Source organism: Oncorhynchus tshawytscha, linkage group LG03, assembly GCF_018296145.1.
Source record: "Oncorhynchus tshawytscha isolate Ot180627B linkage group LG03, Otsh_v2.0, whole genome shotgun sequence".
In the NCBI taxonomy this organism is placed as follows: Eukaryota; Metazoa; Chordata; class Actinopteri; order Salmoniformes; family Salmonidae; genus Oncorhynchus; species Oncorhynchus tshawytscha.
Genome location: NC_056431.1, coordinates 33,473,948 through 33,486,198, shown reverse-complemented (window position 1 = coordinate 33,486,198; position 12,251 = coordinate 33,473,948). Strand labels below are relative to the sequence as shown.

The 12,251-nt window shown below is 39.3% G+C and overlaps 1 protein-coding gene across 1 annotated transcript; it reads left to right on the top strand.

The window, feature by feature from the left end:
* Positions 1-2,219: 2,219 nt before the first annotated feature.
* Positions 2,220-3,653, top strand: LOC112245389 (BTB/POZ domain-containing protein KCTD12-like). The gene has a single exon (XM_024413442.2). It carries the CDS (start codon positions 2,355-2,357, stop codon positions 3,270-3,272), a length of 918 nt encoding a protein of 305 aa, XP_024269210.1. The 5' UTR covers positions 2,220-2,354; the 3' UTR covers positions 3,273-3,653.
* The last annotated feature ends 8,598 nt before the right edge of the window (positions 3,654-12,251 follow it).

Genomic DNA, 12,251 nt, shown 5'->3' with positions numbered 1-12,251 from the left:
GAAGCCAGTGTAGGGAGGCTAGCACTGGACTAATATGATCAAATTTTTTTGGTTCTAGTCAGGATTCTAGCAGCCGTATTTAGCAATAACTGACGTTTATTTAGTGCTTTATCCGGGTAGCCGGAAAGTAGAGCATTGCAGTAGTCTAACCTAGAAGTAACAAAAGCATGGATGAATTTTTTTTTACTTCCTTATGTCTGAAACACAGGCTTCTAGCGAGGGCAATTTTGGGGCTTCACCATGTTTCATTGAAATGTACAGCTGTGTATCATCCGCATAGCAGTGAAAGTTAACATTATGTTTTTGAATGACATCCCCAAGAGGTCAAATATATAGTGAAAACAATAGTGGTCCTAAAACGGAACCTTGAGGAACACCGAAATTCACAGTTGATTTGTCAGAGGACAAACCATTCACAAACTGATATCTTTCCGACAGATAAGATCTAAACCAGGCCAGAACTTTGGGTTTCCAATCTCTCCAAAAGAATGTGGTGATCGATGGTATCAAAAGCAGCACTAAGGTCTAGGAGCACTGACAACTGAGCTTTGACGGAATACGCAGATTTAAAGGGGAGTCTGTAATTTTCTTTCTAAGCTGTGCTACAGCCTCCACTCTTCTGTGAAGGAGGGACTTGCTTCCATTCAGCCACAAGAGCATTCATGGCCAACCTTACTTTGCTACCTGACAACTTTACGGTTTTTACTTTTTAATTACCGTTTATATTTTTGGTTTTTCCCTCACTTAAACTTTTTTTCATAAAAAGTAAAGTTGAAAGGTAGCAAAGTAAGATTGGCCATGAATGCTCTTGTGGCTGAATGGAAGCAAGTCCCTCCTTCACAGAAGAGTGGAGGCTGTTATAGCAGCAAAAGGGTGAACATCTCTGGAAAGAACTGAAAATAGCTGTGCAGCAATGCTCCCCATCCAACCTGACAGAGCTCGAGAGGAGCTGCAGAGAAGAATGGGAGAAACTCCCCAAATACAGTTGTGCTAAGCTTGTAGTGTCATACCCAAGAAGACTCAAGGTTGTAATCGCTGCCAAAGGTGCTTCAAAAAGTACTGAGTAAAGAGTCTGAATACTTATGTAAATGTGATATTTCATATTATTATTTCATATTATTATTTTTAGTTAGCTTTCTAAAAAAACAGGTTTTTGGTCATAATGGGGTATTGAGTGTAGATTTATGATGGCCCCCCCATTTTAATAAATTTTAGAATAAGGCTGTAATGTAACAAAAAAGGTCAAGGTGTCTGAATGCTTTCCCAATGCAATGTGTTTAATCATCCTTTACAACAGTATATGGAGTTATATTAAGTGACATTTGGGAGTAAAGACCACACCTACACTAACCACATCCTTCCCTCTCTCATTAACATCAGTTTTATACACACCTGGCATGGTACATCAGGTGAGCAGGAGCTCCGATTAAGGTCATACGACATACTGGTCATATGATAACAATGGGAAAGGGTAACCTAGGGCCCATACAAATAGTACAGTTTTCTACCATCTTAACTGGTCTGACAACAAAATGCAGGTGGAAAAACACTAAATAGGAAGAGAATAGGTTTTTACTTTAATTTTGTCTTAGATCTGCAAAGGTGTAGGGAGGAAATAAGGAGATTAAGTTTAAATGAGATACTAATAAACAAATGACAACTTATTATACATTTTTTAAGTATTCAAGTACAGGAAAGAACATGTGTTATAAAAAATGTACAAAAAAATTAAAAAGTATTGAAAGAGGTGTGTGTGTGTGTGTGTGTGTGTGTATGTACGTGTAAAAATGTAACATTTCATAACTAAACACACAAATCACCTGTAATTTGTAAGAGTACAACTAGAGCATGTATTTTTGGCAAAACTGCAGACAGATACAGGGTCTACTCATACTCATAAAGACGTAGTAGGTGGACTTCAGACATGGCCATAAAGAGAGAGGGCAGGGCACTGGCGATCTGAGGTGCATAAAGGAATGGAGGAGAGTTGTATGTATGTGTGTCTGAAAAAAATGTAAGTGAATGTGTAGTCACAATAGAGGTAAACACAAATGTCACCTTTAGTCTTGTAAAATAACAAGAGCATCTGAATTATCTGGTGTGTGAGTTTCAATTCAGTCAATTTTCATTCATACAACTAATAATGAACGCTATTGAGTAACTGTTTACTTTATGAATTCCATGAAGTGTATACTCAAAAAGCCTACTAACAACCGGTCTCCCCTAGTCTTTTCTATCATCCTTGAAGAAAGGTTTAACAGTTATCACTCAAATCAGCTGTCTACTCTCTCCTCCCACACCGACAAGCACAGCACTACATAAACAAACTGCTAGACGTTCACTCTCATTATTACATGATTCCAGTCCGTAACAGAGACCCAGGGCTGCGAGTGAAAATGTCACTGGCAGACATGGACACAGAGCGTGGGTTCTCTGGCGCCGATTCTGAGTGCCCTTTCTCGGAGGTAATTGAACTGAATGTAGGGGGACAGGTGTATGTGACACGGCACATAACTTTGGTCGCTGTCCCAGACTCGCTCCTCTGGACCATGTTCAGCAAGAAGACTCCAAAGGACCTGGCGCGCGACAACAAAGGCCGCTACTTCTTGGACAGGGACGGATTCTTGTTTCGTTATATTTTAGACTACCTACGGGACCTCAACCTGGTACTGCCTGATTATTTCCCCGAGCAAAGCCGGCTGCAGAGAGAGGCTGAGTTCTTCCAGTTGCGGGACCTGTCCACGCGCATCAGCCCCAGGGTGAGCAAGGATAACTCCATCAGTGATGATATTTGCCAGAGCGAGACCGAGGAGGGTGCGCTCCAGTGCGGCATAGGGTCCTCCAGCGGAATGGAAACTTTGCGCATGATGTCCGCAATGAGCAGCGCCCGCTCACCGTCTCCGGAGTCCAGAAAGTCAGGGTACATCACAATTGGATACCGGGGATCGTATAGTATCGGTAGAGATATCCAAACCGACGCCAAGTTCAGGAGAGTGGCGCGCATCACGGTGTGTGGGAAAACGTCCCTTGCCAAAGAGGTGTTCTCGGACACTTTGAATGAGAGCAGAGACCCCGATCGGCCACCGGAGAGGTACACGTCCCGCTACTACCTGAAATTCAATTTCCTTGAGCAGGCGTTTGACAAGCTGACGGAGGTTGGCTTTCACATGGTGGCTTGTAGCTCCACAGGCACGTGCGCCTACACTAACAATGATCCAAACGAGGATACAATCTGGACGAGTTATATGGAGTATGTGTTTTGTCGGGACTAAAATGTTGATATGAACCCACCCCAGTAGCCGCTTTGATATTGATGTTTACTGACATTTTCTTTGGTTTGGCCTACTGGTGTAAGTAGGCGTCACGCACGCACGCACTCCTTCCTTCCATCCAGTTATTTCACAGATCAGTCATTATGCCAGTTAGTGGCATTGAGCCAATCTTCAGTATTGTTTTCTGAATCCAGTCCTGTCAAAAATAAATTGATAGAGATGATTAATGTAAGAGATCATTCTGAATGTCCAAGAATAATAGACATAAATGTAGTTGTACTTTATTTTGTATACTAGACCATGGAGACCCGTCATTTAGGGCAGGTGGGGCAGAGCTTGTTAGCATGTTAATTTGGCATTAATATGTGTCACATATCAGTTTGAAAACAATGTAAAAAATAATAATAATTGAGTTAATAAAGCCACATACAAACATGGTCTCTTTTTTGCCTTCTTGAGTAAGGCAGCTCCAAAATGCAGGTGTTTCAGCCTAGCTCAACGCTTTCTGTGGTGGTGAGGCAGCCAGCAGAAAATACAGCGCTTAGGGGTTGGTAATGTTCTCTAGTTGAACTGGGATTGGCTCCGTGTTCTGTCACTCATGGGGTCACTACCTCACCGCAAAATCTAGAGGGAGAGCTCAAAAATTCATTGCCCTTGGGTGCTGCCATAGATTTACATTAGAAGTGCCCATCCAAGAAGGCTCAAGGTCATTGGCCACAGATAAAATGATGTCAAATCACATTATATCTACCCTAACTTTGATTGGACTGATCACGCCAACATCATATATCAAAATCTTAGCTAGCAAAGCTAGACAACCAGTCATTCTCATTAATGAAATTGACAATCTACTGGCAAATCCTTTTCATATGAAGATAAATGATGGATTAAACATATCGGTGCTAATCGGCCATTGTACATAAACATTACACAACAAGCTGGAAATCGCAAATTCAACAATGAGTGATTTGGAAGGAATCAGTGGCTAACTGAAAGCGTTTCAAAGCCTGCTATTCAGTCGAGAGGGTGTGTGGTCCAAGTCTGGGTTTAAGGGTCTCTTTTCAAAGCAACACCATGGACCAGAAAAGTTATATTACATTGGCCATGCTATCAAACCAGCATGACTTCTACCGCGTTCAAAACAACTGGAAACTTGGAACTGGGTGATCACAAGCTTCAGTGAATACAAGACAACTAGGAATTCTGAAAAAAAACTAGCTCTGACTGGGAAAATACGCTTTGAATGGTCATCCATCCAAGTCAGGAACTGAGGCCTCTTTCTAGAGCTCTGACCTGAAGATCACTGACGTCATGATTCAACCTTGTTTTTTTCAGTCTCCAGTTGTCTTAAAGCACGATAAATTCAGAGGATGTCAGATATTGATGACGAAGTTTGATGACAAAATTTTCCCACAAGAAGGACCGCCAGCCACACCACCTTCCTGTTTAAGTGAGCACAACAAGGTGAATCCAAAAATGTCTTGTATGCTGCTATATAAATTATGTAATATTTCAGGGAGATGTGTATACTGTCGCTACGAAAATAATACTAAGTGTATGTTGTGTAGTAAGCTGTTAGTAGACCATGTGCCTCACCATAATAATTTGGTCACTTTCCCCTCTCATACCTTGGCCTACTGTTCTGACTTGGTGGTGCACATGTAGCCTATAGCCTGTTTTAGAGAAATGTCCTCATCGAATATTGTAAGAGCTTTCGTTGTCTGCTTATATGCTCCCTTTATTTATCCTACGGTTCTGACATAGTGTACAGGGAGAATACTGTAAGAATGGCCCATGTTCTGAATTCTGTCGCTGTCCATTTCAAAAGTGCTGAACAAATATTTATATTGTGACTATGTCTGTCTTAGCTCACTCATTAATGTCTTCATCCAAATTACAGATGGCCTCTTATGCGCTCATCGTTCCCGTATGCCATAATTTGAACATCTCAATTGTCAGTAGAAACCACATTTGTTTAAGCAAGTCAGCCATGTTTTTAAAAAGGCAGTAAATGACGCTGAATGAACTGTTTTGCTGCCAGACAAGGCTCTGCTAATAGCCAGGTGTAGCAGTGGGAAGGATTCACTCCATGGTGCTGAAAAGAAAGCTCTGCTGTTGGGACAGCTTTATGTAGGCCCTTACAAATTGTGGGTACCATTTGTCACCATTAAAGTACAATTCATGTGTTGTTTAGTGTAGTGGCTTTGCTGGCATGTATCAACATAATTTTTTTGAGTTTGCCCCATCATGATTTACATGCTAAAATCGCCACAGATACTAGATGTTCTACAGAGCTTATATTGACCTGAAATATATATTAGCCTACTAAGAGAAACACTTCTCTCTGCAGAGCTGACAAATGTAAACTCCTGTAATAATAATGGTGTTATAATGACATTGCCTGGTCTCACAGGGATAAATAATACAATCAAAGCATATCTTTTTGTTTCTGCCTCGTATTGCATGAAAATGTTACATTGACTCCAACAGACTCCAGTGATCTATAAAGTTAATACAACATCGTATTTAGCCATGACAGAACTTCTTTTTTTTTAAATGCAGCATTTTATTCGGTGTAATTCCTTCATTAGAGAGAGGCCTGCTAGAACAAATTATGGATTTTCTACTTGGCTTATCTTCATTCCACACTAATCTGATTATTTTGTTGTGTTGTATATTTGTTAACCTGTTCAGATACTGAAATAAGGTATTCTACAATTCCAACATTCTTTACATTAAGTTTACCACTGACTGAAGACATTTTGCAGGATCTTTCCCATTGCTCCTTATCCAGGAACAATTTCTAGAGAGAAGTGCCATTACCAAAGGGTTGCATGTTCAAATACAGGGCTGTCAGGATAAATCTATTGGGAGTGAACATCAACGTGGTCCTGTGTGGCTCAGTCGGTATGCATGGCGCCTGCAACGGCAATGTTTGAGGGTTCGATTACTGCTGAGACCACCCATGCACAAAATGTAAGCAACATTTTTTTAATTTAAGCTTTATTTTCACAGGGATGTCATACAGAGACTATGGTATCTTTTACAGATGAGCCCTGCATAAATACATCAAAGACTAAATTGCTTTGGATAGAAGTGTCTGTTATATGGCTTTCAGTGCCTTTACAAAGTATTCACAGCCATTGACTTTTCCTACATTTTGTTGTGTTAAAGCCTGAATGGATTCATATGGGATTGTTTTGACACTGGCCTTCGCATAATACCCCATAATGTCAAAGTGGAATAATGTTTTTCAAAATTTGCACCAATTAACTAAAAGTGAAGAGCTGAAATGTCTTGAGTCAATAAGTTTTCAACTCCTTTGTTATGGTAAGCCTAAATACGTTCAGGAGTAAAAATGTGCTAAATAAGTCATGATAAGTTGTATGGACTCACTCACTGTGCAATAATAGTGTTTAACATGGCTTTTTGAATGACTACTTCATCTCTGTACCACACACATACAATTATCTTTAAGGTCCCTCAGCTGAGCAGTGAATTTCAAACACAGATTCAACCTCAAAGACCAGGGAGGTTTTCCAATGCCTCACGAAGAAGGGCACCTATTGGTAGAAGGGTAAAAAAAAAAACGATTGAATATCCATTTGAGCATGGATAAGTTATTAATTACACTTTGAATAGTGTATTGAGGCATCCATTACAAAGATACAGGAAACCGTTTCGGGAATTCACTATGAAGCCAATTGTGACATTTAAACAGTTATAGACTTGAATGGCTGTGATAGGAAAAACTGAGGATATATCAACAACATTGTAGTTACTCCACAATACTAACCTTATTGACAGAGTGAAAAGAAGGAAGCTTGTACAGAATAAAAATATTCCAAAACATGCATCCTGTTTGCATCAAGGCTCCAATGTTATACAGCAAAAAAAGGTTTGTCCTGAATACAAAGTGTTATGTTTGGGGCAAAACCAATACAACACATTACTGAGTACCACTCTTCATATTTTCAAGCATAGTGGTGCCTGTATCATGTTAAGGGAATGCTTGTAATCGTTAAGGACTGAAGAGTTTTTCAGGATTGTGAAGCAACGGGATGGAGCTATGCACAGACAAAATCGTAGGTGAAAACCTTCAGTCTGCTTTCCACCAGACACTGGGAGATTAATTCAACTTTCAGCAGGACAACAACATAAAACACAAGGTCAAATGTACACTGGAGTTGCTTACCAAGAAGACAATGAATGTTCATGAGTGGTCATGTCACAGTTCTGACTTAAATCTACTTGAAAATCTATGGTATAACCTGAAAATGTTTGTCTAGCAATGATCAACAACCAATTTGAAAGAGCTTGAATAATTTTGAAAATAATAATGGGAAAATGTTGAACAATCCAGGTTTGGAAAGCTCTTAGAGACTTGCCCAGAAAGACCCACAGCTGTAATCGATGCAAAAGGTGCTTCTACAAAGTATTGACTCATGGTTGTGAAAACATCTTATATCTCTTTATTTCATTTTCAATACACTTTCAAAAATGTCTAAAAACATGTTTTCACTTTGTCATTATGGGGTATTGAAGGTAGGCGGGTGAGAATTTTTTTTTGAATCCATTTTGAATTCAGGCTGTAACACAACAAAATATGGAACAAGTCAAGGGTATGAATACTTTTTGAAAGCACTGCATATGATATTACATCCCAGGTGACACCTACTGCCATTGTGCCCTTGATCAAGGCACTTAACTGTTCGAAGGGCGCTGCTATGCTATTGGTCTATTGGAATGGGTGGAGTAGAATGTGATGCTGGGTATTTAGACCACAGTCCCCCAAGAAATTGTTTATTTTTATTGAGTCTTTATTTTGACAGAGAGTCAATGTTGAGACCAAGGTCTCTTTTCCAGATGAGCCCCACAATACAGATGAAAATACAATGAGCACATTAAACTACACATTCATATACACAATAAAATACCCGTAAAGCAAAACTCAATCATAAAAAAACAGACATTCTTCTGTAAAAAGGTCCCCGAGTGGCGCAGCGGTCTAAGGCACTTTATATCAGTGCTTGAGGCGTCACTACAGACATCCTGATTCGAATCCAGGCTGTATCAGAACCGGCCGTGATTGGGAGTCCCATAGGGCGGCTCACAATTGGCCCAGCGTCTTCCGGGTTTGGCCGGTGCAGGCCGTCATCGTAAATAATAATTTGTTCTTAACTGACTTGCCTAGTTAACTAAAGGTTAAATAAAAACAACCATCTGAAATTCCTTGTAGACACCAATTCCTCCAATTTTAAAGTCTGTTGTAGATAATTCCACACAGAGTGCAGGGAAATTAAAGGCTGTATAACCAACCCTACTTACACCTCGGCACGTAGAATGTTTTTTTCTCTATAGCCCAATATTGGGAACATACCAGTCTGAACATTGTATTTTTCAAAGGCATATTTGTAATAGTTTCCATAAATTTCTTCATGCATTTTGTTATAAGCACAATAAAAATGGACAGGAAACCCCAGCTCTTGAAGAAGTTAGTCAGAACTACACAGTTCTGATTATTTACTGATCATGAAAAGCATGCAGTTACTTGCTGTATAACTCTGATGATCGAGATACAAGTGTGTAATTGTTTTTTGCATGGAATAATTTGAAATGTGTAGTTCTGACTACACTCTTCAAGAGGTGACGTTATTACAATCAAATAGTTTACATTTATTTAACGATCCCTTGAAAACGGCACACAGTTGCCAATGGTTTTAGCGGAGCTGGGGGTGACACCTACACCTAATAGGTTGTTATTAATAAAACGTCACAATAAGGTGCAGAGCGTTTGATTTGATTGCAGGGGGAAAAGGAGCCCCCTGCAATCAAATCAAACGCTCTGCACCTTATTGTGACGTTTTATTAATAACAGCCTATTGTGGAAAACAATTAATTTAATTAATCTCCACTGTATGTTTGTTAGCTATCCACCCAGTTTTAGAGGAATGATTCCATAAACCTTTGAATTTAAATGCCATTATGTCAGCGTTACTTTCAAACAGTCAATACACTCATACACTGGCTGAGTTGATGATAGGACTTAGTTGTAAATGTTACAAGTACTGATACTGTATCATATATTGGTGATATATTGGTTACTACATGATTCCATATGTGTTATTTCACAGTTTTGATGTCTTCACTATTATTCTACAATGTAGAAAATAGTAAAAATAAAGAAAAATCCTTGAATGAGTAGGTGTGTCCAACCTTTTGACTGGTACTGTATATATTTTTAGACATTTGTGACCAACCGGCTTGATTCGGTCTTATGTAGCAAAATTAGAAATTGTGTTTTTACATTGGATAAAAGTAGAGACTCAGAGCTACAAAATTGTATGTCATACACTACAGTTGAGGAACAATGGGAAAGTAATTCTGCTTTGAAAGTTGATAAACTTGTAACCTCACTTCTGTGGAAATGGCCTTTGACTGTTTTGGTACACCTACTGGAGAGCTCTCCTTTGTCAACATCCATTCAGCATCGTTTACACCCTCTAAAGCTTTAGCACCGCCCAGCAATCTGGCACACTCAGACAAGCGTGCTCTGAAATCGGAGTAGATAGCCGGAGCGAATTTACCAGCTATTTCTATCAACAGTTGTCGCAGTGACATCATTAACATTCTATTGAAATGGTTACTTGCATAGTGGAGTCTTTTGTTAAGACATGTAGCTAGCTAGCTAAAAGATTAACCATAATCCCAACTCATGATATAACTACCCTGCATGAATTTGCAGGTATCTAACCAACCATGTTCAATATTAGCTAGCTAACATTGGGCTTTAACAAGCAAAGCAAATGGCTCTGAGATACAAAAAATATTACTACACAGATCATACACGTAACGTTAGCTAGCAAGCCAGCCAGCTAACGTTAGCTAGCTAGCTAACAGTACACTTTAACTTGAAATGAAAATAAATTTATGACTAAATTTGAAATGTGTAATATCTGAAAATCTAGCTAGCTAGACTATCTTACATGGATGGACACTTCTCCCTCTCGGTCACGGATGCCATTGTTGCCCTTAGTTTGAAGATCTATCTCCTTAGCTATCATACTCTAATTCCACGGATTTCAAAACTTGGTACTCCAGAAAGTGGAGAGCAACACTTATGCAGTTTTTCTATGTGATATCTTTATAAAAAAAAGCTGTGTTAGAAAGGATTACATGCTACACTTCCTGACCAGCTCAAATAGACAGAAGCGTGCTACATAACAGACCAATCCGAACTCATCTCTCAGCATGTCCAGCCCACTCATTATCTCAGCCAATCATGGCTAGCGGGAAAATGGTCTTTTTTTGTGGCTAAACCAACTAGGATCGTAATTTATCAATTGTATTCGTATTTACAAATGGAAACAAGTTTGTTAAGGCAAATCAAAGTTTACATGTTCCAGAAGGCATTTCTGCCAAAAAACGCAGTTTGATAAAAATACAAAAGGTTTACCTTCAAAAATGGCTCTCGTGTGACGTAGTGACGTGAAACAAGTCACATTTGTGGTATGTTTACATATATTTTAGAGGCTATTTATGCAGACATTTTTCATAAAACCTGTATAAACTGTATTTATAACTATACAACTATACAATATTTTAGGTTAACATTCTATTACACAATTTCTGTTCTATCACATGCCTTGCTTTTATTTTCCTGCATAAGTAAAATCAGGATCATGTCTCTACTGCCATTTATTCCAATTAGACTGGTTTGGATTTCTCCCTGACCAATATGTCTGCCATTTTCACCTCATTGTGTACGTTTGAGGATTAATGACATGGCCCCTCTAGTAATTTAATAGGATCTCTACCCTTGTAACTTAGATTTAAAATTTCATATAAAGAGATATTATCGTGGTAACGAAGTCAACTACTGCGAGTTGAATGCACTCGGCCTTCAGTCAGCTCAACTCTCCTACAACACAATATCTGGCTAGTTTTGTCTCTCCTTCTGTCTGCTGTTAGAGCTTTCCCGTGAGACAAATCCCAGAACTAATATCCTTACTGATTGCACAAACATCGCCCAGCTTGCGTGTAGATATGTTTATCAACAAAACATCTTCTCTAAATATCATATAGATGTGCTTTAAAAGACAGCATGTCTACACTTTACCTAGAAAATGAAAATAAGCTGTGTGAGTGTACAAGTTCAGCTGTCTAACCAGAACTAGAATGTAATTTATTAATATTTATATGGTCTATTTGGCCAAATCTAAGGATTTGTCTGTATAACTATGCACAGCTCTCTGGGTGACGTTCTGTCTTCAAGTCTCCAGTGGGTGATTAAGTTCCTTCCATATATGTAATGTATTACAGGTTATGGACAGGTCCAATCAGGTGGCAGGAGGGGTAGAGTGCATGACACATATCACATCCTGGATATGACAATAGTTTGCTTCAACACATTGGGTCCAGTAAGCAGACTACCTTTCCAAACACGTCAATTGTCATACCTTCCTGTATGGGGACCAATGAACTCCAACCATGGTAGGGTCCTTTGGCATGGCATGCAAACCACAGTCGGTTGTGCATCCTGGAAGCATGCTTTGTCGAACCGGAGACAAAGAAATGGTCAATCCATAGAGGGATTTTCGCTCAGTCTCAAAAGCCCCATTTATACCTGGTGCTAACATGTGTCCTTTGTCCTGGTCCTGTCCATAATCTGATTGTGCTCACATTTTTCAGACTGGTCTAGACAATTAAAAGGCGCATTGTGACCTGATTATGATCAGTGTGTAAACAGACAAGATCACAACAAGAGCTTGACGAAGGACGCAGGTTAGAACCAGGTATAAACAGGGCAAGAAGGGACCATTTTCACTTGGATCTTGGCAAAAGAGGGCATGAATTGTTTGCATAATTGTAATCCAAACCCAACATTCTTAACATCTTGATGAACTCTTGTCACAAATCTCACAAAACTCTTGTTTGACACTAGAATAAATGTTTCTGACTCAAATTGATGCTAATTTA